At 46.6% G+C, this 27074-nt stretch overlaps 1 protein-coding gene across 2 annotated transcripts in view; it reads left to right on the top strand.

Moving 5' to 3' along the window:
* The first annotated feature begins 893 nt into the window (after window positions 1-893).
* The window catches only part of LOC133022552 (myosin-9-like), a 28280-nt gene continuing 2099 nt past the window's right edge, over window positions 894-27074 (top strand). The window contains exons 1-38 of one of the 2 annotated variants that reach the window (XM_061089373.1): window positions 894-1047; window positions 11722-12053; window positions 13629-13785; window positions 14600-14627; window positions 14757-14850; window positions 15527-15547; window positions 17420-17512; window positions 17623-17686; window positions 17793-17891; window positions 17996-18139; window positions 18225-18320; window positions 18807-19078; window positions 19157-19330; window positions 19471-19644; window positions 19762-19876; window positions 20848-21035; window positions 21126-21247; window positions 21345-21414; window positions 21520-21680; window positions 21826-21934; window positions 22028-22159; window positions 22286-22492; window positions 22577-22714; window positions 22823-22946; window positions 23058-23229; window positions 23372-23584; window positions 23680-23824; window positions 23909-24115; window positions 24209-24313; window positions 24487-24639; window positions 24787-25035; window positions 25153-25365; window positions 25446-25658; window positions 25773-25934; window positions 26029-26157; window positions 26262-26350; window positions 26442-26565; window positions 26667-26875. In XM_061089373.1, the coding sequence (XP_060945356.1) occupies window positions 11727-12053; window positions 13629-13785; window positions 14600-14627; window positions 14757-14850; window positions 15527-15547; window positions 17420-17512; window positions 17623-17686; window positions 17793-17891; window positions 17996-18139; window positions 18225-18320; window positions 18807-19078; window positions 19157-19330; window positions 19471-19644; window positions 19762-19876; window positions 20848-21035; window positions 21126-21247; window positions 21345-21414; window positions 21520-21680; window positions 21826-21934; window positions 22028-22159; window positions 22286-22492; window positions 22577-22714; window positions 22823-22946; window positions 23058-23229; window positions 23372-23584; window positions 23680-23824; window positions 23909-24115; window positions 24209-24313; window positions 24487-24639; window positions 24787-25035; window positions 25153-25365; window positions 25446-25658; window positions 25773-25934; window positions 26029-26157; window positions 26262-26350; window positions 26442-26565; window positions 26667-26875 (5492 nt within the window). In that variant the 5' untranslated portion in view covers window positions 894-1047; window positions 11722-11726. The remainder of the gene's footprint in view (window positions 1048-11721; window positions 12054-13628; window positions 13786-14599; window positions 14628-14756; window positions 14851-15526; window positions 15548-17419; window positions 17513-17622; window positions 17687-17792; window positions 17892-17995; window positions 18140-18224; window positions 18321-18806; window positions 19079-19156; window positions 19331-19470; window positions 19645-19761; window positions 19877-20847; window positions 21036-21125; window positions 21248-21344; window positions 21415-21519; window positions 21681-21825; window positions 21935-22027; window positions 22160-22285; window positions 22493-22576; window positions 22715-22822; window positions 22947-23057; window positions 23230-23371; window positions 23585-23679; window positions 23825-23908; window positions 24116-24208; window positions 24314-24486; window positions 24640-24786; window positions 25036-25152; window positions 25366-25445; window positions 25659-25772; window positions 25935-26028; window positions 26158-26261; window positions 26351-26441; window positions 26566-26666; window positions 26876-27074) is intronic. The other variant, XM_061089374.1, reaches the window with a different exon arrangement.

The following is a 27074-nucleotide window of genomic DNA, read 5'->3' on the forward strand; positions in this document are numbered from 1 at the left end:
AAATATTTATTTATTCCAAGTGCTTGCTCGTTCTGGGAAATGTTGGGTTCCTCTATAATTTTGTCGGGTCTCTATGTGATCTGCGGCAATGCAAATATAATTTAATTGAGTCAAGTTACAAACACAGCAACGTAATATGAATTCCTGCTTCTAATTTCAAATGACATTTAATGCATAGAGATGTTCTATTTTCACGTACAGATCAGAGAGAAACTGCATTTCAACCCTGTCTACGTCCTGCAGAATTGACAATAAAGTTGACTTTGACTCCTTGTTTTCTCAATGGTCAGACCTGGTTACACATGATGGAGGCCCTGGGTGATGGAGTCCATCCTGAGAGCGGCTGCTACGTGTCTCTCATGTTTTTGTGTACTTATATATTCTGTCTACACAGAGAAACTGCATTTCACTCCTCTTTATGTCCTGTGCATGAGGCAGAATTGACATTAAGAAGACTTTATCTCCTTGTATCGCCGGTGGTCGGACACATAATGGAGGTCCTGGATGATGGAGTCCATCCTGAGAGGAGCTGCTACTTATAAGGGCATAAACCCCCTTGCTGTGCACATACCTCGTCCAGTAAGCAGCTTCATGTGGGACCCTCTCCTCTGCACCTCCTCGACTTCCGCTGCTCCCTCAGCGGCTGTCACCCTTTCAAACCCTCAGAGCCCGCCCCCGGGACCCGCTGATTGGTCCCAGGGGGAGTCGATCAGCTGAGCGAGGCCTCTGATTGGTCCGGAGGAGGGAGCGGATCCGGGCCGGGACCCGCCTCGGAGCTGGACCGCACCCCGGCGCCGGCTGTCTGCGCACCGGGCGGAATTACGCGAGGCCACCGCGCAGCCCGTGGAAGAGCGAGGGAGGGAGGGAGAGCAGGAAGAGGGTGAGAGAAGAAAAGAAAGAGTGAGAGAGAACCAGAGAGAGAGAGAGAGAGAGAGAGAGAGAGGAAGCCACAACTCTCCGCGAGGCTCCACGGGAAAAGAAGTTCGACTCACGGCCCCTCGCTTGTTGTTCGCAGCCTCTCATCGGCCCCCGACCCCCTACGAGCAGGTAAGTTCCCCGGGATTCAGCTCCTTTCCTCGGCCATGCTCGCCCTCCTCTGCCCGGTCGTGACTTCCAGCAAGTGCAGCGAACCAGGAAGCGAGACCAGGCGGGTTAGAGACCTCCGAGCCCCGGGTGGCTGCTGTGACTTCAACCCGCTAACTTACTCACTTTTTAAATCATATATTATTTATGCTTTATTAACCGGAAGCAGAGATTAGTTTGAGGAGCTGGAAGCTAAAGTAAAAAGTGCCCAGACAGGAAGTGCTTCGCTTGAATGAGCTGCAGGAGGAGGCCGGGGGGAGCTCGGCCTCGAGCGGGATGGAGGGGACCGAGGAGCGGGCACGGAGCTCATGAGGGCCCGGTGGGTCGGTTCTGATGGTTCTGATGGTTCCGATGGTTCTGATGGTTCCCGCAGAAGTTTAGGATTATTATGAATAGTTTGTAATGGCGGAACTTTTCGTGTTTGAAGCGTCAAGAACAAGACGACGTGTGTGGCCGGTAACGTGTCTGGCTGGCGGCATGACGTCACCAGGTCACCAGTGGACCCCCCTTAAAAACTTATTTAAACATAACTTAAACTAAAATATATAAAATGATGATCTGTCTGTGATGATCAAAGAGAACGTGCACATGTGTGTTGACCATTGTTGCATGTCAATGTAAATTACATGTAAAGTACATTTACAACAATCCCATTTAGTTCCCAGGTGCCCCCCACCGCCCCTTTTATAAACCTAAAATATAACTTATACATATTGTTTAATATATTTTGCTGTTGTCTGGGATGATCAAAGTAGAATATACACATGGATCTATCTCATAACCATTTACGTAAATATAAATGTTTTAAATGTAAAGTACTTTTCGAACAATCCTATACTGTAGCATAAGTGTAAGATGTGCTATGTCCACGGCTAGCGGCATGATGTCACCGATGGAGCCCCCCCCCCTTTCTTTATAAACTAAAATATAACTTAAAGGTTCAGTGTGTAGAGTTTAGTGACACCTAGTGGTGAGGTGTCATGTTGCAGCTGTATACCCCTCCCCTTCTGGACATGAAGGAGAACCTGTGGAAACATTATAGAAACACAAAAGTTTAAAAAACAACATGGCGGCCTCCATAGAGTGGACCCGCTCCCGATGTACACATCAAATATTTAAACATAAATGGCCCGTTGTGGGGTAAAGAAAACCAATGGTACAATTTAGATAATTACACAATGGTGAAAACATCACTAGGATTATTTTGTTGTGAGTCATGCTATGTCCATGGCTGGCGGCATGATGTCATCAGGTCAACCCAGCCCCCCCCCCTCCAAAAAACAATCTGTGATGATCACCAGCAATTCGTTCTGCATCAGGAAGCCAAGCAGCTTTAGTGCGAGTCAGCACTTATCAGAAATGGCAGATATACGCCAGGAGCCGGGTTGAAAGCATCGGTTAACATTACAGCTCGGTGAGGAAAGCACCAACAAGCTCTCTGAGATGATTAAACTGCAGAGGAGGTGATTGACACGTCACAAAAACAACTCCAGCCATAGACTGGACTCAGGAGAGCTAAGCAGATAACCTCACATTCACTGGGTCATATAATAATTACAGAATCAAAAATGCATCAGTTGTTGTTTCGTGTAGATTCAGTGATGCCAGCTGAAAACTATCAGGTTGGCCTTCTCCTCAGAGCGCAGTCCACTGTGATGACTATTTGCTTGGCAGCATGAATTTTCCACAGCTTAGGAGATTTTTATGGGGTATATCAATATCCAGCCAAGTTAAGTACATTTTTATTTATTTACCACAATGTCACAAATCTTTCTGGGAGAGCTTCTTCAGCTGCAAGGCTCCCCTCTAATCTTGGAGCCTTGAAACTTAAGGACACATTGAGTCAAGCGGGTTTCAATCAGGAAACGCATGTCAGAATGTGGGGGGGAGTAACGTTGATTCAAGCTGTGTATAGTTTGTTCGGTCCAATCTTGCAGTTGCTTCTATCGGGACAGTTTTCCACCCTTCACTTTTAGGTGGTACATGGTGGTGTTTGCTCCCTGGGAAGCAAACACACTCTGGTATGCCTGCAGACCCCTCAGAGTTTGAGGAAGGGGAGCTGCGTGGCTCAGTATGTGAAGCATTCTTGTGAACTTAAGCTCAAGTCAGACTGGGCATTGTGGCACTCGCAGCTCCTGCATTCCTCCTCCACCAAAACCTGCTCCTCCATCGAACAGAGTGTGAGTGGTGTCAGGGAAGGTGAGCACACAACCTTTCTCGTCCTGCTTTCAGGAATCAGAACCAAACTCTCCGGTCCGGCTTGGGTTCTCTGCCAAGAAGCCATTAAACTACAGTGGTATAGAATGATTTGCTTACATGGTGCGTCATGCTGAAATACCCAGAAGCTTGTGTGTGTGTGTGAGTCTAGTCGTATGTGGCATGTGTGTATCTGTTTCTATTCAAGTCATCAACTCTTATCCAAATCAAGTGTGGATAATAGATATTTGCTTGTGTTGTTTGACAAAGGCACATCTGTCAACACAATGGGTGACATGTACGATGTCATATCCTGTTATTGTCTTTGAGTCACTGAGATGAATTCATTCTTGGCAAAGCGTTGTGCAATAAAGTCTCTGGAGGCCCGATCCCTGCCTGGGTTGCCAGGTTCCGTGCAGATGTGGAGCCTCCCGCAGAGATCGTCTCATTCCAGCGTTCACCCCCCCCCCCCCCCCCCTCGGACTTAGATGCAGATATTTAAAAAAAACGTGAACATGGAGCTGGTATGTGAGTCTGTTGAATCCTTGCTGAATCCAAACCCGGTCTGGGAGAACATGCCTGTGGATGTTTGGGTGTTATTGCCTGGTTTGTCCCGGCTGAGCCAGATGACTTGCAGACCTCCTGCTCTGGTCGCAGATGAGGAGCGTGGGGGGGGGGAGGAGGGCGAGGTGACACCGTCTGGCACAGCACGACCCGCAGCTGTCTTCTGTTATGAAATCTCAGCGTTCTTCAAACAAATGTGCCGTGTTTTGAAAACTTTTATCGGTTGTTAGCGTGACCTAATTGCATTCATGGACTCAATTATCCCCTAACCTCAGATGGCCAGACGGAGATGAGAGAAATGCGTTTTATGCCACAGGCTTCATAAACACTTTTTGCAAATGTCAACGGCATTTTGAAAAACTAAAATAATCTCTTCACACGACCGTTTGGGCTCGGCATCAGTTTTAAACCCCGTCTATACTAACACGGCTGAAAACTCTCGTCACATGAACACTCGCATACTCTGGGCATGCGCCTGTAATAACAGCCTGAAGAATATCTTGTCTCCTACACATGTAAACAGTTGTTTCATTGTAAAAGGCAGAATTTAACTGCGCAACAGCCGTCACTTGTGATTGATCCTCCATGTTGTGTTCTCCACACTGGGAGCTGAGTCTAGTGATGCTTGTGTTTTTCTGGAAGGGGTCATGTGATGATCAGAGAAGATCCAATCGGGCGTGAGCGTCTGCGTCATCGTTCCCAAACATTTCGGCTTCAGTGGCTCTAAACTCCACAGAATGGATGTAGTCAGTTAATTAATTAATTGCTGTATCTCAAGAAGAGAGCTGACATCTTGTTCCAGCTTTTCATTAGCTGCCACCAGTCCGGGGCCAAATCCTTAATATGCTAACGTGTTAAAGAGCAGAAAGATGACGCAGCCAGTTCTCTTCTGAGCACATACTTGTGCATTTTTCTAGTAATACTTGGTGCCCATAGGCCAGTAATGCAAAGAGTCATGCTTATCCCAGTTTCCTGCCCAGTCAGCTGACATTCACTCACTCAGGCAAATAAACAAATCCAGTCAGTGCAGAGACTGTTGAACTGTTTCGTTCACCGGAGCCGATCAGGCTGTTTCTCAGTATGGAGTTTTATCGTGGCTTGTGGTCACAGGGTGAGATTCACAGTGTTCACCAGGATTCAGAGAGCATCAAGATTCAGAGAGCATCAAACCAGAAACACTTCCGTCCTCACACGTACTGAATGAACTTTACATTGGGCCCTATATGACTAATGATGCTTTTCACTTCAGCTCCTTAAACGGATTCTTTTTTCTTGAATATCTGGTCTATTTTCTGCCCATTCATCATTTTCCTTCTGCTTGACAGGAACATGATAATTAAGATGCCTCAGTCAGGCTGGTTTGAGTGTCTGGGTTTGAGATGAATCTGCAGCCGTGTGTGTTGCGGGTTACCTACTTCCTGTCGCTGATTCTTGTTTCTTGCATTTCCTTCTAGTCTCAGTTTCCTCACCAGACCTTTATCGTCGGTCTTTGTTGCCCTCTCACTATGTTCTCCTTCACTTCCTCTGCTTGTGTTTTTTTTACCACCCCCCCCCATCCTTCCCTCCATCCTCCCCCTCACGGCACACACCTGTAAGATTGCACTGCTTCCAGACAATACAAGGAAATGGCTGCGCTCCGACTCGGACCGCCTACAGGACGGACTCAGTGCAAATGTCTGATGTGGGAGGATGGACCTTGACCCGGGCACAGTTTCTATTCTGTGGTATTATGAGGTCATACTTAATCACAGATTAGTGACCCACAGACCAGCCTTTCTCAGACTGACACTTTATTGATCCAGTTTCCTGTTGGTGACATTTACGTGAAAGTGAGTCTGGACTTTCCTGCACAACTTCCAGGTGGAAAAGCATTTCTATTAGTCAGAAAAGTTCTTAAGACTGTTGGCATGTGTTTGATCTAATTGGTGGTGAGAGTGGTTCATTTGTTTTATTGTATAGCAAAAGTAGACTTTGTCCTTAGGTGTGTGTGTGGGAGTGTTGCACAAATCCACACACCCCCTGGAGTGTAACTGCAAATAAATACTTTTCACATTGTGCAACACATTCACTACAGACTCTTTAAACTCTGCACCGTGAAGCTTAAAACAAGCAGTGTAATGGTTCTCTCCCGACTCCTCTTGGACACGTCCAGGTTTTCAAACTCTCCTGTGGCCCAAACACATGTTGTCTGAGGAGATGATTGTTAAAACAAAGATTGCTTTGTGTGGTCGTCTGATTAACTCCAAAGGGAGGAACCCAGGTAGAGATAACAAGTGATAAAGCTAAAAAAAAACTAGGCTGTATAATAGTCCACCAGGATAACGTAGGTGGGAGGGAGGAGCCGTCTGCTGATAGGATTGAACACAGGAGCTGAAGTGAGTAGGGAGGAGCAGATTTTCATCATTGATTCAGTCAGAAGTCGAAACAGTGCTGCATTCCTGAGACTAGAGAAGAATGCTGACAAAAAAGAAATGTGTATCTTATCTCCACTTAGAAATACCCCCTCTCTCTCTGTTGAGGGGTTACGTAAACGTCTAACAGTCAATACCGCTGGAGCGTTTTGTTAAAAGGTCAAACTGGTGCTGCACAGAAACCTGCCACGGTTGAACAAACAACCAGTCGATGCGTTCAGTGGTGTAATCACGCAGCTGTTCTGAAAGATAGGCGTGGAATTTGTTCTGTGACCCTGAAAGTTATGAACCTATCACACAAACACACTTATCTCAATTATCTCGACCCTGTGATTTGCAGTAATTGGCCACAAGGAAAAGTTAAAATGAAACGATGAGCTTTATGCTGAAATCACTGAAGGTTTGACTTGCACTAGGGATTATTGACCACTTGCAACAGCGCCACCTATAGGAGGCCTAATGAGAAACAACTGGGTATTACTCAGGTTTTTCAATAATGTCCTTTTGTGGCAAAGTAACATTATCGCAAGTTTATATTTAATTATACGTTGACTTGGATGAAATGGCCTCTTAGCTAATTAGTTTTTGTGATTAATTTGTTTTTTTTGACCTGTGTAAGAAAGTGCGTATGGTCAGAAACTCACCACAAAAGTTCAACTCTTTTCCATGGACATTGAAGCAAGTTCTGGACCGAAAAACCCACTGGAGGAGGAATTTCACAACATCTGGGATCATTGAGGTTACCATAGGAATGAATACACTTTAAGTCCAGCTTCTGCTGCTCTGAAGTGGTATTAATAGTACAGTACGTCTGTGATAGTCACATTTTATACAATAGTGTTAATAATTCCAAGTGCTAACAGCTGAAACATGAGATGATGGGTTCCAGAGTTCATCAGACACAAGGCTGGGATCCACTGGTGCAGGTCACATGCTGAGGGCTGCAGTGAGACCTATAGTCTGGACCTCTCCAGTCGTAGATGGCATTGGGTAGCTCTCAGTTCAAAGTGAAATAAGATCCTGGTCGGGGCAGGAATGTGAAAAGTAATGTGGAAAGTGATGTAGATCTGTCATGCAGTGCGGTTATTTTCCAGCAAGGGCTTAATTTACGTCTCACTCCTCTGAGCCGCTCTGCGTGCGCTGGAGAAAACGCCACATTCCCTCCTCCCTGAAAGACGCTCTCTCACAACAAGTTCCACAAATGGGCAAAATAGTTTTCTGGGTTTGTCATTTCCTCCTTTCTCCCGTCTCTTCCCCGTTGCCCCACCCTTCCCACTGTGGGAGAAGGAGGGCGAAGGGGCAGAGAGGGAGTCGACATGTGAGCCCACGATGGATTCTGACTCGACTCGGTTCCTTTCCGGTCCACGTCTGGCAACCAGGAGGTCTTTCATGAGAGGGAAGTTTCAGTTAGATCATCAGACAGTGCACACGAGAGGGAAGCGCAGATGTGACTCAATACGAAACAACAAGATCCAAACAAACCAGGCTGACAACAGTGGAAAGTCAGATCTGGCTCTGCACAAGCCAGGCTTTGCATTTGGTTTTAATAGCGTTATTGACTTTGCTGTTGATGACCTTCCTGTCTGTTGGGAAGTTTATGGCTTCCCCTCAGCTGGAGCAGGAGGCTTTGCCTGTACATGGTAATGCTGTGGTGTCTCCTGGTTTTTACAGTAACTCTGGGAGAGTCAGTGAAGTGGAAAGGAATGAGAGGGAGTCTGACTGAAGGATGTATGGCCTCCGCTTTATTAGGACTAAGGTTGACCTGCTTTCTAAACAGGACGAATGGGACTGAGGAGGATGCTCTGGAGCTCGTCCCTTTTCCGTTTCTCTCATCGTTCCTCCTCCACATCTTTCTCAAAGTCCTGGCCTGTGCATCACTTCCTCTTTCTGTAACCACACACTGTTCTCTGAGGCCAGCTTCTAAAACAGGCCTCTGTTCCCTTCCTGCTGTTATTTACTTTATGGTTCCTCTTCCTCTTTCAAGCAAACCGCTTGTGCAGGATACTCCTAACTCTGTTGTCCTTCGGGAATTTACAGAGTATATAATCCTCGGCATCTGTCACGCTTCATAAAGTTTAGGAATCTTTGCCAAGGATTGGTTTCAGGATGACGGTGTGGCCATGTATTTAGTTAATGAGTAATCCTGGTTTTGAATATCCAGAGCAGGTAATCTCATTGTAAAAGCTCCTCTGAGGAATAGATAGGGAACGGTTTCACAGCTGATCAGTGTTGAGAAGTTACAAGTAATCAAGAAAACTGGGATTCTTACAGGATTAGAGGTGAGGCTGCAAGAAGGAGGGCGGGTGTAGAACTCTTCACCTCAAGTCAACATCCCCGTCTGACTAGGAAAGGTTTAGAAAAGTCTAAGTTCTTTATCCCTCCTTTCTTCTTTCAATGTAGTTCAGCACTTGCCAAACCAGAATAGCTCTTGGAGTCATTTTTAGTCCTCGTGCCTCTGGAGACGCAGTTTGAAGTGTGTCACTGAGTTATCTGTGTCAAGCATGTGTGTCGGACTGTGGCGCACAACAGCAGACCAGACTCGGACTCGTGTCTTTGCTTCTTTGATAACAAATTAGTATGAACAATTATTCTGCAGCTCTTTCCTGGATCCATCTCTTGTAAAAGCAAATATTATCAGACTCTAAATGAAAGGTTTTGCAGACAAGAACAATGATTGAAGTCATTAGTCGTGGCTTTGTTTTAAATTGATTTTCTGACATTTAAGAGGCTAAAGCTGCAAATGAATAAATTAGATCCACTTAGTTGAAAAGTGGTGCATGTAAAAGCCATTCGAGTGCAACAATAAATGGTCTTTGAGTATTTGAGATGCTGTTTTCATTGGAAATAGCCTAAAGAAACAGCTTTGGGTGTGTTCAGCCTGTCTTTATTTCACAACAAGAAAAGCTACTGGGAATGTAGTCGATCATCCTGACTTGCACGCAGCCAATGCACTGGGAGTAATGGTCGGTGGATTTTAAAGGTGCAGGGGAACAGACTGAGACACCTGTAGTGTTTAAGATATTCTCGGGTGTGCGACCAGTGTAAGGTGATGCTGATCTCTCCTGAGTGGTGAAACTCCCACACATGACCTGCTGGTGTGACGGGAATAAGGGAAGGAGGGGGACAGGAAGGAAAGCCAGAGAGAATGGGTCAGAGAAAGATGTAAGGGCGGAGGCATAAAGGGTAGAGTACAGAAATGTGTGGAATGCCTTTCCTTGCCGTCTCTCCCTGATAAAGGGTGAGTATGGGAGGAATGCGACCCTGAAAAGACTGGATAAACACAAGGGGAGGGGGAGGATGACGGCCGGCAGGATTCTGCAGAGGCAGAGGAGGGTGACCGAAGGCAGAGAGGGGAGTGTAGAGCCAGCTGAGAGCTGTAGCAGGACTAATCTGCTCCACGTTCTGTTGCGGGATGGGGTCGGTCCACCAGGGATGAGCTGGGGAGGCGGGGGAGGCGGCAGCTAAACCGTTCGTCTGTCAGCGGTGATGGAGGACAGAGGGATGCAGGGGTCATGAGAAGAATGGTTCTCCCTCTGCGTTCTTTCTCACAGATCAGGGTTAATGTAGTGGAACAGACAGGACACACACAAGCCTGTTAAATGCAGCAACTGCTATTCTCTCTTTCAGGAGATTCTTAAGGGTCTGCCACCTCCTCTTAGCACAGTCCAGCTTCAGAGTTCGTCTAGTGCATCGTTCTAGCTTAAGGAACTGAGAGTTTTTCCTAAGAACCCGTGAAAAATGCAAATTTCCTGAAATAGATTTGTGCAAAATCTGTTAAAAGATGTTTGCAGGATCTGTGTCTTTTGCACCGATATGTAAAAGAAGTGTTTGATAATATTGAGCATGAGAAATTGGCCCCAGTTTCTCCCACTGGGCCTCATTGTAATTTGAAATTACCCTCATGGCATTTCAAACACTTCAGTTACTCTTATTCCAGACATGATGGTAACTGTACAAGCTGAACTTGACCTCTGCAAAGATTTCTTTCCCCCCTTGATGTTTGCATATGAGCGCACAGCATATGCAAACAAGTTTGTGTGTGGCAGCTTTTCGCGTGTTCCCTCTGAGGCGAGGGGAACATAGAGGAGGGCTAATGACCCTGGCACTGCTGGGAATACGTTGTCATGCTCCTGCTGTGTTGGAATGATAATTGAGACGGTAAAGTCTGGGGCACCGGTGTCAGTGGAAGCACAACATGTTCAGCTCCTCGCTCAGAGTCTCTGCACTTGCAGAAGTCGGGGAGGTTTAAATCTGGCTTACTCATCTTTTTTCTGTCACACTGGTTTAACCTGTCTAGTCACTTTCTATAAAGGTTCAAACGCAGCACTCCCTGTCAACAGCTTGTTATTCATTAGCTTTCACAGGTGAATGGAAGCCAGAGCCGCTTTGGCACAGCTTGTTACCTGCTGCCTGCGCCTGGACAGGAAAAACCGTCCGTGTGCTCATGTTTGATGTGAAACTCGAGAACTACCCTCTGACCGAGTACTGCAGTTTGTACATAAACTGTGTATTTAAAGTCACGGATACTTCCTTTGTCTTCTTTGCACTAGTGCAATAACCTGAGTCTGGTTTTTGCTACTACGTTTAAAAAGTCACAATTCCAACCATGGTATTCCCTGATGACCCAGGATCATGAAGTTGAATGGAGAATCAAACATATAGCAAACTACATGTAGCTTGTATACGACATCCTTGTGGACAAAGTGGGTTAATACGTTCTTTTTATATTTTATCTTTTACCCTTTATCTCTACTGTTCATGTCTCCAAAAAATGGATGGATAAAATAAACTTGTTTCCTGATTTGCTTCTTGGGACGTTTTGGTTGCAACAGACCATAATTCATCCCGGATCCCTCATGGTTCTCTCACCTCCCCCTGACTGACCAGTAGGGACAGCAGAAACATGGACAGGCAGGCTTCCCACCAGTAAACAGACACTTGGGTTGTGGTTGAAGTAGCAGTCAGCCAAACTCCGGCAGCTCTGCTGGGAGGTGAACTTTAGATCTGTGTGATCCTGGTGAATGTTTTTCTTCTCACCCCGATGGTCACTGGATGAAGTATTCACAGCAGTTAGCCAGGGAGCAACGTGGGGCCTCATTGGACACGGTTGTGTGTTTTGTCGACTTGACCTAACGACAGCAGCGTTTTCCTGTCGTACATCACATCAGTGTGACCTTTGCATGCCACAGAGATTGCGTGTGTTAAGATGGAAGCAAAGGTCTGGTCCTAAAACCTTAACAAGGAAGTCTATTTTCTCCCAGATATTATGTAAGACTTGCAGCGCGACACTTAGATAAGATAAGATAATTCTTTATTAGTGGGTTAGTTTTAGTTTCATGATGGATAAAGAACATGTAAATGATGAGCAGCATGAATGTTTGTAATGTCTGAGTTTCTGATCTACCATTGATTTTTCTTACTTCCCGTTCACTGACCACAAGAACCTCTTCTGCTCTCTCCGAAACAGCCACCATGTCGGACGCTGACAAGTTCCTGTACGTGGACCGCAACCCGGTCAACAACCCGCTGGCGCAGGCGGACTGGGCCACCAAGAAGCTGGTATGGGTTCCCTCCGAGCGCCTGGGCTTCGAGGCCGGCTCCGTGAAGGAGGAGCGCGGCGACGAGTGCGTGGTGGAGCTGGCCGACTCCGGTAAGAAGATCAGGGTGAACAAGGACGACATCCAGAAGATGAACCCTCCCAAGTTCAGCAAGGTGGAGGACATGGCGGAGCTCACCTGCCTGAACGAGGCGTCGGTGCTGCACAACCTGAAGGAGAGATACTACTCTGGTCTCATATACGTGAGTGTGGAGCGGACTCACACAAATCCTAAAAACAAAAGCATTGATTCATGTTGTGTATTAAAAATAACCAGTGTTACACTTCCTTCCTCTTATGTGCACACACACTGCGGTGCAACCAAACTCCACAAATTATTTCTCAACTTATGAGGAACACTATAAAAATATGAACGATAAATATCATAATCCATTTCTGCCCCTAAATCACTCACTGGTGCTTTTTAAAATCCCACTGGCTTAGAGAAAACAATCTGCGATGCCCAGGAACCTCCTCATTATCTCATTAGGCCCCATTGTTCAAGACAATCCACTCTGTTCAAAGAAAAATGTGCAATTTGTGAACATACTAATGGTATGGCCCTTCATCCCCTTCCTGTTGGTCTCTCCCGATTGCACTCTCCCTCTTTCTCTCTGTGCTCGGAGTCGTCTCATAAACAGGAAGTTGAAGGGAACAATGCACTCAAGAGCATGAGAGGGAGAACGGTGTGAGGGAGCGAGGGAGCGAACCCTTTCTGCACAGATGCACATGGAATGTAAAATGTGTTGTAGCTGCTATTACTGCTCCCATTATTAATGTTATTTATCGCTGGTGCTCTGGGCCGGGGGGGGATTTCATCTCCCTGGCGCTGTGGTGTGACCGGGTCACATCAACACAACTCGTTGTCACATCCCTCGCTCCCCCCAGAGAATCCAGGCTCCTGTGTAGTTTCTAGATTTCAGCGTCTCCCAGGGGAGAGAGAGAGAGAGAGGGAGGGGGGTGTACGATCGAGGTAGAGATGCCTGGTACAGAGATATTAGGAGGGCAGCACAAGAATGCAGCACGTAGGGGGGAAAAAATCAGAAGTTATGATTGGAGGAGAAATGAGTCCAGACGCACAGAGAAAATGATTTAGCGGAGTTCATAAGGAGGAATGAGGAGGATTTCAAACTTGGCCTGGAAGCAGAAGAAGATAACTCTACCTGTTGGATCTCAGATAGGACTTGGCAAAGCAGCCGCAGTCACGAAGCCAAGGTTGTGTCAGTCTAAACTTACTACAGGGCGGGGTTCAGGTTGCGTAAGAGAGGCGGACGTGAAGAGTCCGAGCAACTTCCAGCTCGGTGTCGACGAGAGAGAAGAATTATTCTTGAATCGAGAACTTCTCCTTTTTATGGAGAAGCTCGTTTTTCAGGAGGCACCTGCACTGACGTCAGAACAGGAAATGAGTAATAGGGCTGAGAAATACTGAAGCTTCAACTGTCGCCATGGTAATAGACGTTCAAACCAGCATTCAATGCAGTAGCCCATGATATATGAATTCATCATTATTCCTTATGCCTCAACATAAGTTAATAACTTTCCAATTTGTGAACATGAATCCCAGAAAGTTGATTCCCAGATACGCCAAAGGAAACGGTCAAAGACAAAATTCCCAAACTCCATAAAGGGTTTTTGTGTTCAACTGACTAAACAGAGTCTTTGAATTAGTCTTTTCAAGTACATTTAACATTTTAAGTATCAAATTCATTGCTCTCTTTCTGTGGTATCTTGTATCTCAGTTTTCTCTGCATGTTTTTAAACCTCTCTCCGTTCTGCAGACATACTCCGGTCTCTTCTGTGTCGTGATCAATCCCTACAAGAACCTGCCCATCTACTCGGAGGAGATCGTTGATATGTACAAGGGCAAGAAGAGGCACGAGATGCCGCCTCATATCTACGCCATCACCGACACGTCTTACAGAAGCATGATGCAGGGTAAGTCCTGGTCCTTAGGAGGATGGATTTGGAAAGATGAGGGGGGAAAAGCAAATGTCTCGGGTATTGGACTTTCTCAGAGTTTCCTGTGCCAGCCTCCCAGTAGAAACTCTGGATGACGCTATACATGTGGAAGAGAAACTCCTGAGAGTCTGGACCCCATGTTGTGTGTCCTCCAGAGTTCAAGTCTGCAAGCGGCTCATGTTTTATGCTCACACGCTGTAATACTGGCCCCATAATTGCACCAGTGCCCCTCTCTTTAAAATCCCATTTAGTGCACCAGTTTGTATGTGACAGAGGCTAGGGACCCATTGCACAATACTGGTGGGAATCTCCTCACCAAGTATTTCACATGATTTACTTGCTCCGCAGAAAATTCCAGATGCTGCAAACTCTAAGTTTTTTAGTAAATGAGGCTGGGTGTCTCCTGTGCAGCTATTTCATCATACTCAGTGTGAGGGGGGGTGTACACTACATCTGTAAGAGGTACTAATTGTGTAGAGTATTTCATTTTGTACACAATCTACAGATAAGTGCTCATTTTTTGCATGTTGTTTTGGGACATTTACCTCGTCCTCGTTACATAATTGTCCCCAAAGTGTTCACACTGCATAACAGGGGCTTATGGGTAATTAACCAGTTGGTTTGAAACGCTGGCAGCGCCTCTCTCCAGTTACCCGAAGCCGGATATGGATTTCCTGTCTGTGGCCGTGTACATCCTGTATGCACTGTCGTGATAACGTATGCTCGCATTGAATTAGCAGCTTATGCACGAAAAGCATAATCTGACTTTTGCACATTTATTTGTTTGCAGATCGTGAAGACCAGTCGATTCTCTGCACGTGAGTTTCAGATGCTTGCACACGCAAAGACACACACAGACACACACAGACACACACACGGAGAGAGATGGACATGACTCATCCCTTTCTCTCAAATCTGTTGACGGTTTATTTGTCTGTCTTGTGCAGCGGAGAGTCTGGAGCTGGAAAGACGGAGAACACCAAGAAGGTCATCCAGTATCTGGCTCACGTGGCCTCCTCCCATAAGACCAAGAAAGATCAGGTGCGTCCCTCATCGACTCACCTCGTCTTCCTCCACTTTCTCTCTCATCCTCCATTAAAGCCTTTTATCTCTCACTCCTTCTTATCTCACTTACTTATTTCAGTCCTCATTTTGGAGCCAGATTCGATCCCTATTTCCTCCCAGTGTTTTTATTTTTACAGGCTTCACATTATTCCTGTTTCCATCAACCACTTTCTTTTATTGTGTAAGTGCACTTGACTGTGCACATGATTGTTAATCCATCATCATCACACTGCTGTTTTCAAAACGGCTTGTTTTCAGCAGCAGGAAAAGAGGCGGCGTCAGGAAAGTAGCTCTGCAGGCACAGAAACAACAGTAGAGCAGATTTAGACTGGTTCTTCACCTGTGGTGGTTTCTGCTTTCTCACTTCATATCCTCATATCAGAGATTAACATCACTCTACTATATCGTAATCATTGTTTTAAACCCTCTTTAACACCAGGATTAGCGAGTATACGTTTTTAAACCTGCTAAAAGAAAGGTAGTCAGTAGATTTTAATTAACATTAACATCAGACTCCACCATAGAACCGCTGTTATCTGTCCTGTCAGCCTTTTGAGTCGATGCTGCTGAAAGCAACACAGTGAGGTTTGATGAAAACCACATCCATCATCCCCTTTTTGAGGTTGTTGTATTTCTCTCTTCCCATCAACAGAACAGCTTCGTCCTGACACATGTGAGTCCACTCGCTCCCTCCATTCACCCTTCCTCCCCACCTGCTTCTGTCATCACCCTCCTCCTCCCTCCTCTTCCCTCCCCCGTGTTAAGGGCCGGGGGTGACATGCCTTGCCGGCCAATTGGAGGCAAGGAGGAAGTTTGTTTGCAGATCAGTGGCAGCCATTTGTGTTCCTGTGAAAAATTCAGCTAGACAATGGTGGGATAAAGGGGTGGGGCCTTTGCTGTGGGGTAAAAAAATAACCCAGCAAATTTTGTTTTATTGCATAGACGTGATCACATATTTGTCTGGTTGAATTTTTCATATCCTTTATCGCTACTGTGTGTTTGCACCTGAGTCCAGTTGCTTCTCTCTCTTTTGTTGTATTAAGTTTTGCTTGGTCATTGTGTGTATGTTTGTACAACGTCTGGTCCCAACACACACAGACACACACACAAACACACACACGCTGACATCTCATGTAACACACATGTCTTGTGATGGCCTGGTTTTATGGTCTCAACGTAAAACCAAGTGATTAGTTATGATTTTCATTCTTAATCAGATTACTCGGTCAGAATCAGATTCAGCTGTTTAGATTTAAATGTGATGACACGGGCGTTTCCATAGAGAATATTCTTTGAATTCCCTCTTCAATGGGAATGTCGGCTTTTGGACTTTAATTGAAGTCACATTGTTTGCTGGATTTGACGTCATCATCAGTAAATAAAAGAAGTGAAAAACCCTTTTGTACGAAAATCCAAGTAGCTGAGACTAACGCACATTCTCATCAATCACTTCGGGAAAAGGATTTGTCGTCTTTCTGTAATGAAAGTTCCTAATTGTGAGGCAAGTTTTGAAAGCAACTTACCAGGAAGTCGGTGAGAGCTGCTGAAAATATCAAACCCACTATAACCACCACTGAAATCAGATCATGACATGATTGTTATCTGTGTCACATTGTTCTTTAGAGCATCAGATACGTACACTGAATACTTTTATTAAAGACGTACTATATTATATTACAGCCCCTTGCCTGTAGGGGTCGCTGCAGCCCCCTTAGGGCCCCTACTTCCAGCGTCACTAACCGATGATGTCATGTTATATTTCACACAATGGTTCACTGTATTTGTGCAGACACACACACAAACACACACAGTGTAGCTCCAAAGGAAAAAGTCAAATGTTGTAATTGAAGCTGACGTTGTTCTGTGTTGGTTCTGCTCTGGGAATCTGGTGACGGGTCATCGATGAGGGTCACGGGGTCTTCGGGTGTTTGCAGATTTGGGCACTAACTGGATGTTGTGTGTGTTTGTGTGTGGAGGTGAAATGCTTTGGTGCAACGTGTGTGTGTGCGTTGCTGGTGTGTACATGGTATCTCTTTTGTCACTTTATTGTTTTGAAACGTTTTGCACAATCCATGATCTCTCTCATCCCGGTACTTCGTGGGCAAAGTAACAAAGTATGACGGAGTATTAGGGCAAATTAAATGGGAAAAGAGACTTTGGATCCAGAAAGAACAAATTTACTAAGCACAGGTTTTCTCTGCTGGTTGTGTCCTAAAAGAAAAGTTATTTTATTCACAATTTTTTGTAATATTGTGATATTCATCTAATTGAATTGACTTTATTCTCAAATCTCAGAGTTCTTTTCTTCAATGCCCTGATGCTCCGTCGTAACAAAGCAGCTGTCATCATATTTATATAAGGAGCAAATCATTTTCTTGATTGATCTTAATTTGAGGTTCTATCCCTGCATTGGAATGAGTTTTCAGCTCTGGTGATGAGATCTTGTCAGATCAGAATCCATGGCTGAGAAACGTCCAGATTCACCGGTGAAGAAACCGTCACTCTTCATATCATGCTTTGCTTTTTTTATCTTCCTCTCTACCAGGGGGAGCTGGAGAAACAACTGTTGCAGGCTAACCCCATTCTCGAAGCCTTCGGAAATGGCAAGACGGTCAAAAATGACAACTCCTCCAGATTTGTAAGTCTAATATGAATAAACTGATTTTTCTCTTTATAAACTTCCCTGTTTTCCGCCTCTACTGCTTCAACTACTTGTTTTTTCCAACACTGCTCTTGTTTCTCTTCAAGGGAAAATTCATCAGAATCAACTTCGACGTCAACGGTTACATCGTCGGGGCCAATATTGAAACTTGTATCCTTGTGTCCCCGGCTGCTTCACTTTGTTCTTGTTCATACACACAATGTTTCAAAAAGCTTTATCACAGAAGTGTTAGAAAACTTAACAGATTGACCACTAGACCTGTTGGAGAAGTCCCGTGCCATTCGCCAGGCCAAGGACGAGAGGACCTTCCACATCTTCTACTACCTGCTCACAGGAGCTGGAGACAAACTGCGCAGTAAGACAACTCGTTACTCAACTAAATGAACGAAGACCGAGTGAGGATCTCTGAAGGATTTTAGTTTCATTCCTTTCTCTCACGACAACTTTTTACCTCTTCAGAGGAACTCCTCCTGGAAAATTACAACAACTACCGTTTCCTGTCCAACGGGAACGTGACCATTCCCGGGCAGCAGGACAAGGATCTGTTCACGGAGACCATCGAGGCCATGAAGATCATGAGCATCCCGGAGGACGAGCAGATAGGTGAGGAAGAAAGCAAATCACTTTAAATCAACTTTTAACTTTGTCCTGGCGGTAGATAACCCATGTTTGTTCTGTTGTTGTGCAGGAATGCTGAAGGTGGTGGCCTCTGTGCTGCAGATGGGCAACTTGACCTTCAAGAAGGAGCGACACACAGACCAGGCCTCCATGCCAGACAACACAGGTGAATATCACAGTTACTGCAGTTGTATATTAACCCTTTAATAGAAGGCGCTGAGTAGAAAGGCACAAATTACAAAAACTAGAGTTTCGCAGCTTAAACATTCGATAACTTAATAATTGGCTTTCGTTGTAAATCACTGCTGTTTCCCTAAAATTCAACTATATTAAAAAAACAAACCCGCAAATCTCCCTGAGATCCCTCTCTTCTTCTTCTTACTCCTCAAACACGTCTCATAGCGACTGATCAGCAGTTAGAAGCTTTTCTGCAGGTTAAGAGCACCAACAAATAAACTAAACTACATTTCCATTGTTGCATTCTGCTTTTCTTTCGAGTTTTTCCACATCATGACTGCAAACTGCGAAGGGAGAATCAAGCGAACATCACATCTGGTCTAAATGGATGAGATCTCATTGTCCTGCATGTCTGTCTTCAGCTCTGCTATTTCTGTGTTGCTAAATGTCTTCCTTCCCATTTCCTCTGCCACAGCTGCTCAGAAGGTTTCCCACCTCATGGGCATGAACGTCACAGACTTCACCCGAGCTATCCTGTCGCCCCGGATCAAGGTGGGCAGAGACTACGTCCAGAAGGCCCAGACCCAGGAGCAAGCAGAGTTTGCTGTGGAGGCTCTGGCCAAGGCCACGTATGAGAGGATGTTCCGCTGGCTCGTCATGAGGCTCAACAAAGCGCTGGACAAGACCAAGAGACAGGGAGCCTCTTTCATCGGCATCCTGGATATTGCCGGCTTTGAGATCTTTGAGGTAAACAATCGAGGCAAACTGTAAAAACTGCAGAATCTTGTAACAGTGATCTGACCCTTTTTGGTTTTGTCCCTCCAGCTGAACTCGTTCGAGCAGCTCTGCATCAACTACACCAACGAGAAGCTGCAGCAGCTCTTCAACCACACCATGTTCATCCTGGAGCAGGAGGAGTACCAGAGGGAGGGCATCGAGTGGAGCTTCATCGACTTCGGCCTCGACCTGCAGCCCTGCATTGACCTCATTGAAAAACCAGTGAGTCTTTCTTTGACCTCTCAAGCTTTCATTTCTTTATTTCCAGAAGCATTGCAGCCTCTAATTTCTAATTTAAATACTGAATTTTATACTTAAACATCTTCATGCCTTAAGATCTGCACTTTTCCTTCTGCCTCCAGGCCAGTCCCCCTGGTATTCTGGCTCTGCTGGATGAGGAGTGCTGGTTCCCCAAGGCCACCGACAAGAGCTTTGTGGAGAAGGTCGTGCAGGAGCAGGGAACTCACCCCAAGTTCTTCAAACCCAAGAAACTGAAGGATGAGGCTGACTTCAGTGTCATCCATTATGCCGGCAAGGTAAGCTTGCAGAGTCGGTTGTAGAACACGTACAGGACTTTTGTTTTCACTCATTTCAGAGTTGTACTTCCTTTCATTTGTCCAGTGCTCAAACGTTGTAACATCTATTCTCCTCAGGTGGACTACAAAGCAGGAGAATGGCTGATGAAGAACATGGACCCCTTGAATGACAACGTGGCCTCGCTGCTCAACCAGTCCACTGACAAGTTTGTCTCTGAGCTGTGGAGAGACGGTGAGTCCAGACACACATTGACTCAGTCGCAGTATCACAGGAATCACTGCTTCTCTACAGGAAGCTCTCCATGTGCTCCTGTTCCTGTTTTGCATTTCATAGTTATTTTTCTCTTTTGGTGTGTGGACCTTTGTTTTCTACCTCGTCAACTCCCGTTTGTTGTTTTCATCCATTTCTTCCTCTGTACGGTCCCGGTCTGTCTGTCACTCTTCTTTTCTCTCACTGGGCCTCAGAGGTACAGAAATGTCAGAGAGCCTATTTTTATCAGCGTTTTCCTTTTCTACACTCAGACTCAGGTGATGAGGTTTCTTGTTAATTTCTTTGTTCTTTTCCCTCTTTCTCCCGATGTCTGGATAAGTGATATAATAATTCCCAACATGTCCTCCTCTCCTAAAATGATCTTTCCCAAGAAATGCCAGTAAATTCTGTTGTTCCATTGTCTTTAACCAGCTCCGTGTTCAGTAACCATCTTCTTCATAGTTGTTGCTCTGTCATTGAACTCTCCCTCTCTCCCTCTGTGTGATAGCGTTGTTTGGGGCCTCCTGGTGTTGATCATGGGTACTGCAGCAATGGGTATATACTGCATGGGTTTGGTTGTTTGTTTGCTCACTGCAGCACCGTTTGTCACCACAGACAGATTCAAGTGAAGCACCACACATAGTTTTCACTCTGAGAAATACAAAGCGTTTTTTTAGTATACAGTGTGTGTGACCTTCCCACAGTTCACCTCCCTTTGCTTCCCTCTACATTCACTCGGTGTGTGTTTGGTGTTTCACTCTTTATCCTCTCCTGGTGCGTGTGTGTGCCAAGAGAACCTGGAGAGACAATGGTCACATTCATTCTTCCTTGTGACATGCATTTGGTTTGAATTTGCCTGGTTGAATATGTTTATTGTTAATTTAAATCCCCACCGACTTCTTCTGACATAATGTTCCCTCTTTGTGTTTCTCCCGTGTGTCTTCCTCTTTCAGTGGACCGCATCGTGGGTTTGGATAAGGTGTCTGGCATGTCCGAGATGCCCGGTGCCTTCAAGACCCGTAAGGGCATGTTCCGCACGGTGGGCCAGTTGTACAAGGAGCAGCTGTCCAAGCTCATGGCCACGCTGAGGAACACCAACCCCAACTTTGTCCGCTGCATCATCCCCAACCACGAGAAGAAGGTATGAAACACCGGCGTCTATTAGGCCATTTCCAACCCAGGGGCGTTTCAGAGTCAGGCAAACCAACCAGCATGTATTCCCCTCCCACAGGCTGGTAAACTGGACCCTCACCTGGTTCTGGACCAGCTCAGATGTAACGGTGTCCTGGAGGGAATCCGTATCTGCAGACAGGGCTTTCCCAACCGCATCGTCTTCCAGGAGTTCAGACAGAGGTAACGGAATAATCATTTTAATGGTCCCATTCCAATTTATTGTTTTCATCCAGCAATACTTCAGAAAGACTCAATCCTAACATCTGCTTTCCCCCAGGTATGAAATCCTCACTCCAAACTCCATCCCCAAGGGCTTCATGGATGGAAAGCAGGCCTGTGTGCTCATGGTAATGCAGCTGCTACATTCTTGCGAGTCTGAATAATAATACTAAATAATAAACACATAAATCCCTGCATGATGCGATTGCTCATCACGTTTCTTTACCTGTCAGATTAAAAGCCTGGAGCTGGATCCCAACCTGTACCGCATCGGCCAGAGCAAAGTCTTCTTCAGAGCCGGTGTCCTCGCTCACCTGGAGGAGGAGAGAGACATGAAGATCACAGATATCATCATCAGCTTCCAGGCCTGGTGCCGAGGCTTCGTGGCCCGAAAGTAAGAAGAGACTATCGCCACGTTTCAGCTTTTATTGCTGAGGGCATAAAAAACACTTTTTACTACGCAGCTGAATCAAGGAATATATAATTTCAGGGCATTTCTTGAACTGTTATTAAATGTGATTTGATATTTTTCTTCGCAGGGCTTTTGCCAAGAGGCAGCAGCAACTGACTGCAATGAAGGTGATCCAAAGAAACTGTGCCGCTTATCTCAAACTCAGGAACTGGCAGTGGTGGAGGCTCTTCACCAAGGTGAACTTCTACAGCATCTTACTCAACATACTGCAGACTTTACCTTTCTTTCCTTGTCTTTGACTAATGCCCCTTTATTCCCCACACGTGCAGGTGAAGCCTCTGCTGCAGGTCAGCAGGCAGGAGGAGGAGATGCTGGCAAAGGATGACGAGCTGACTAAAGCTAAGGAAAAACATCTGTATGTTGAGGAGCAGCTTGTGGAGATGGAGCAGAAACAACACCAGGTAACATGAAATGTAGAATAAAATCCCCGGACTTCAATATAATATTCACCAATGGATGATAAAGGAGTTTGCTTTGAGTGTCAGATAACTGCTGATAACTCATCCACCCTTTTACTCTGCTTGCAGCTGAGTGCTGAGAAGACGGCCCTGCAGGAGCAGCTTCAAGCTGAGACGGAGCTCTGTGCCGAGGCTGAGGAGATGAGAGCCCGTCTGGCTGCCAGGAAGCAGGAGCTAGAGGAGATCCTCCATGACCTGGAGGCCCGAGTGGAGGAGGAGGAGGAGCGAGCTTCCCATCTGACAACAGAGAAAAAGAAGATGCAGCAGAATATCTCAGTAAGTTGATGAATGGAAATGTGAAATGGTGCATAAGCAGACATTGTATAGGTTAGGGTACTAAGTGTTTGATTTGACCCTCAGGACCTGGAGCAGCAGCTGGATGAGGAGGAGGGGGCCAGACAGAAGCTCCAACTGGAAAAGGTCACCCTGGAGTCAAAGATGAAAAAGATAGAGGATGAGGTTATGATTCTAGACGACCAGAACAACAAACTCATCAAGGTGAAGATCAAACTGATTAGAATGTGATTAGATCTGTACTTCTAGAGGAGTTTTGGTGCCTGCTACAGTGCTCGATCTGAGCCTCTCTGCCACTGTTTGTGAACACAGGAGAAGAAGTTGATGGAGGAGAGAGTCTCTGAATTCACCACCAATCTGGCTGAGGAGGAGGAGAAATCCAAGAGTCTGCAGAAACTCAAGACCAAACACGAGGCCATGATTACAGACCTGGAGGGTAAGAAGGAACCATGAAGGGGACATGGTGCAATATACATGAGCCATCATAGATCCTAGTGGCACATTTTCCCCTTCCTGTAATTTACCGATTGTTCTTTGCTTCTGTCAGACCGCCTGCGCAGAGAAGAGAAGCAGCGACAGGAAGTGGAGAAGAACCGACGCAAGCTGGACGGTGACTTCACTGAGGTTCAAGACCAGATTTCCGAGCTGCAGGCCCAGATTGCTGAGCTTCGTGCACAACTGGCCAAGAAGGAGGAGGAGCTCCAGGCTGCTCTGGCCAGGTCTGTGCGGACTTCACGGCTCCTTGTTTTGTTATTCGTAATAATTGTTTGTCCTTTTTTGAATAATGGTTGATAATTTGATTTTTATTCCATGGCTCCTGTTTCTTTTTGTCAATTTTTGCTGACCTATTCCTCCCTTCAGGATTGAGGAGGAGGCGGCACAGAAGAACCTGGCCCAGAAGAAGATTCGCGAGTTGGAGGCCCAGCTCTCTGAGCTCCAGGAGGATTTGGAGCTGGAAAGGCAGGCCCGCACCAAGGCAGAGAAACACCGCCGTGACCTGGGAGAGGAGCTCGAGGCCCTCAAGACCGAGCTGGAGGACACTCTGGACTCCACTGCAGCCCAGCAGGAGCTGAGGTAGACAACCGGTTACGGGAGAGGAACAACAATGAGGTGTTTCCCTTTCGTGCTCCACGGTATCAAGGAGATTAACCTCTGCTCCGCCTTCTCAGGTCCAAACGTGAAACGGAGGTCACACATCTTAAAAAGACTCTGGATGAAGAGGCCCGAGTCCACGAGCAGCAGCTGGGTGAGATGAGACAGAAACACGGCCAGGCCTTCGATGAGCTCAATGAGCAGCTGGAGCAGGCAAAGAGGGTAATTACAATCTATTTCAGAGCCTCTGTCCACCCAATGGTTTTCTTTTCTCTGAGTCTTAAATGTTTCTGTCCTTCCCTGCAGAACAAAGTGTCAATGGAGAAGGCCAAGCAGGCTATGGAGTCGGAGAGGAATGAGCTGGCGATCGAGATGCAGACGCTGATGCAGGGTAAAGGAGATTCCGAGCATCGCAGGAAGAAGGCGGAGTCCCAGGTCCAGGAGCTGCTGCTCAAACATTCCGAGAGCGAGCGGCAGAGGCTGGAGACGGCTGAGAAACTGGCCAAAGTGCAGGTAGAGATCTGAGACAGAATGATGTCTGTCTATGTATCAATGTTTTAACAGTTGTGGATGTTCAGGGGTTGATTTGTTGTCTTCTCTCCACAGGCTGAGTTTGAGAATGTTAACTGCATGCTGAGCGAGGTGGAGGGCAAATCCATCAAAGCAACCAAAGACTGCTCGGCTGTGGAGTCTCAGCTGCAGGACATCCAGGTACACAGACCTGCACACTGTTTATACCGTGCTATGTTCTCAGAGACCTAAAAACCAACTGACTCTCCTGCAAAAAGATCACGAGAGCAGAACAAAGGAACCATAGGTGTGAAAACACCTTCGATCATTTGAACTTCTTCTAATTTAGCTTTGTATGTCCATGTTTTCAACAGGAAATACTCCAGGAAGAAACCCGCCAGAAGCTGTCCCATGGCACACGCATGCGCCAGCTAGAGGACGAACAGAACAGCCTGAGAGAACAGCTGGAGGAGGAAGAGGCCTCCAAGAAGACCGTGGAGAAGCAGCTGCTGACTGTTCAGGCCCAGGTAAGAACATGCATGTGCTGAGAACCTCTCACACCAGTGGCTACTGAAGATTTAAGGAACTAAAGCTACTTCATCCAGGATGTATTATGAACAGACCTCTACGTCACAGTGTCAAACTTGTGAGTGACACCACCTCTTTCCACACAGCTTGCTGAAATGAAGAAGCGGGTGGAGCAGGACGCAGGGTGTCTGGAGACGGCTGAGGAGGGAAAGAAGAGGATGCAAAGGGACATGGAATCGATGAGCCAGCGTCTGGAGGAGAAATGTGCTGCCTTCGATAAGATGGACAAAACCAAGACGCGTGTCCAGCAGGAGCTGGACGACCTGCTTGTGGACCAAGACCACCTCCGACAGATCGTCTCCAACCTGGAGAAGAAGCAGAAGAAGTTTGACCAGGTCAGATTATCTGTATAGTGTACATACAGGGCCATGGATTTTAGTAGACATTTTGAGTAATGAGATTATTTAGCTTCTAGATTTGAGTTTTAAGCCCTTCACCCTGACTGTCTCTAGATGCTGGCAGAGGAGAAGAACATCTCCGCCCGCTTCGCAGAGGAGCGTGACCGAGCTGAGGCTGAGGCCCGTGAGAAGGAGACCCGGGCGCTGGCATTAACTCGTGAGCTGGACTCTCTGATGGACACAAAGGAAGAACTGGACCGCAACAACAAACTGCTGCGTGCTGAAATGGAGGACCTGGTATCTTCTAAGGATGACGTTGGCAAGAGTGTAAGTCTGGGATATTAGGTTTGTGTGTTAGTGTGTATTTTTGCCTATGTGGTCTTCATCACTAATCCTGCTCCCTACAGGTCCACGAACTGGAGAAATCCAAACGCACCATGGACCAGCAGCTGGAGGAGATGAGGACTCAGCTGGAGGAGCTGGAGGACGAGCTGCAGGCCACGGAGGACGCCAAGCTGCGTCTGGAGGTCAACATGCAGGCCTTGAAGGCCCAGTACGAGAGGGACCTGGCAGGAAGAGATGAGATGGGCGAGGAGAAGAAGAGATCTCTGGTCAAACAGGTACTAAAGCATCTGTAACGTTTGTCAGCTGTTGTCATCTTTGTGGGCATTCGGCTCTTTACTATCAAAGTGTAGAAATAAGCACATGGCTGAGATGAGTTGTGCGTCCTCCAGGTGCGAGAGATGGAGATGGAGCTGGAGGACGAGCGGAAGCAGCGTTCTGCAGCCGTGGCTTCGCGCAAGAAGCTGGAGCTGGACATGAAGGAGCTTGAAGGAGGAATCGACATGGCCAACAAGAACCGGGACGAAGCCCTGAAGCAGCTGAAGAAACTCCAAGTGAGTTGGTTGTTGAGATATCTTCAGTAACTCAAATATACTGACTGCAATGACTCTGCTAAGTAATTAATTTCTTTATTCTCTCTCTCCTCAGGCCCAGATGAAGGATCTTATCCGAGAACTGGAGGACACTCGCATGTCCCGGGAGGAGATCCTCGCCCAGAGCAAGGAGACCGAGAAGAAGCTGAAGGGCATGGAGGCCGACATGATCCAGATGCAGGAGGTCGGCTCACACACCTCCTCAGCCTCCTTTTCTCGTGTTAATGCTTTTAAGTGAAAGTGATTTGAGCCAAGAACTAAACAAACTGCTCTGTGGTCCTTGTGCAGGAGTTGGCCTCAGCAGAGCGAGTGAAAAGACAAGCCCAGCAGGAGAGGGATGAGCTGCAGGACGAGATCAACAACCAGGCCACCAAGAAGTAAGACAAACCAAGTTGTTAGTCGTGTGTATTTGTTGTTTACCCATCGGTGTGTTTGTGCTGTACTCACACGACCTTTCCGCCATCTCAGTGCTCAGGTTGTAGAGGAGAGGAGACGGCTGGAGGCTCGTATCGCTCAGCTGGAGGAGGAGCTGGAGGAGGAGCAGTGCAACACTGAGCTGACCAACGACCGTCTGAAGAAAGCAATGCTGCAGGTCTGTAGGCTCCTGTGTGAACTTTATCACTGCAGGTTTCCACGTGACTCTTCCTTCCTGTGTTCAGCCCAATCTGACCCGTCTCTGTCCCTCTCGTTCAGACTGACCAGATGAGCGTGGAGCTGACCGCAGAGCGCAGCAGCTCTCAGCGTGTGGAGGGTGCTCGCTCTCAGCTGGAGCGTCAGAACAAGGAGCTGAAACTGAAGCTGCAGGAGCTGGAGGGAACCGTCAAGTCCAAGTACAAGGCCAACATGGCCGCCCTGGAAGCCAAGATCGCAGCGCTGGAGGAGCAGCTGGACATGGAGACTAGGTGAGTCTCAGATATTCACCAGTAGAAGAGATCCTGTATTCTTACAAGGAGATACTCAGAGAATACATGAACATATTACCCAGGGGCTGGCAGGTGAAGCTGTGGAACTGGCTCAGACATTCATGTTCTCATTAGGAGACTGAAACACTTCACCACTGACTGACCATATGATGTACTGTGTAAAGACCTCAGCCTGATC

The sequence above is a fragment of the Limanda limanda genome, chromosome 17 (genome assembly GCF_963576545.1).
Source record: "Limanda limanda chromosome 17, fLimLim1.1, whole genome shotgun sequence".
Lineage (NCBI taxonomy): Eukaryota > Metazoa > Chordata > Actinopteri > Pleuronectiformes > Pleuronectidae > Limanda > Limanda limanda.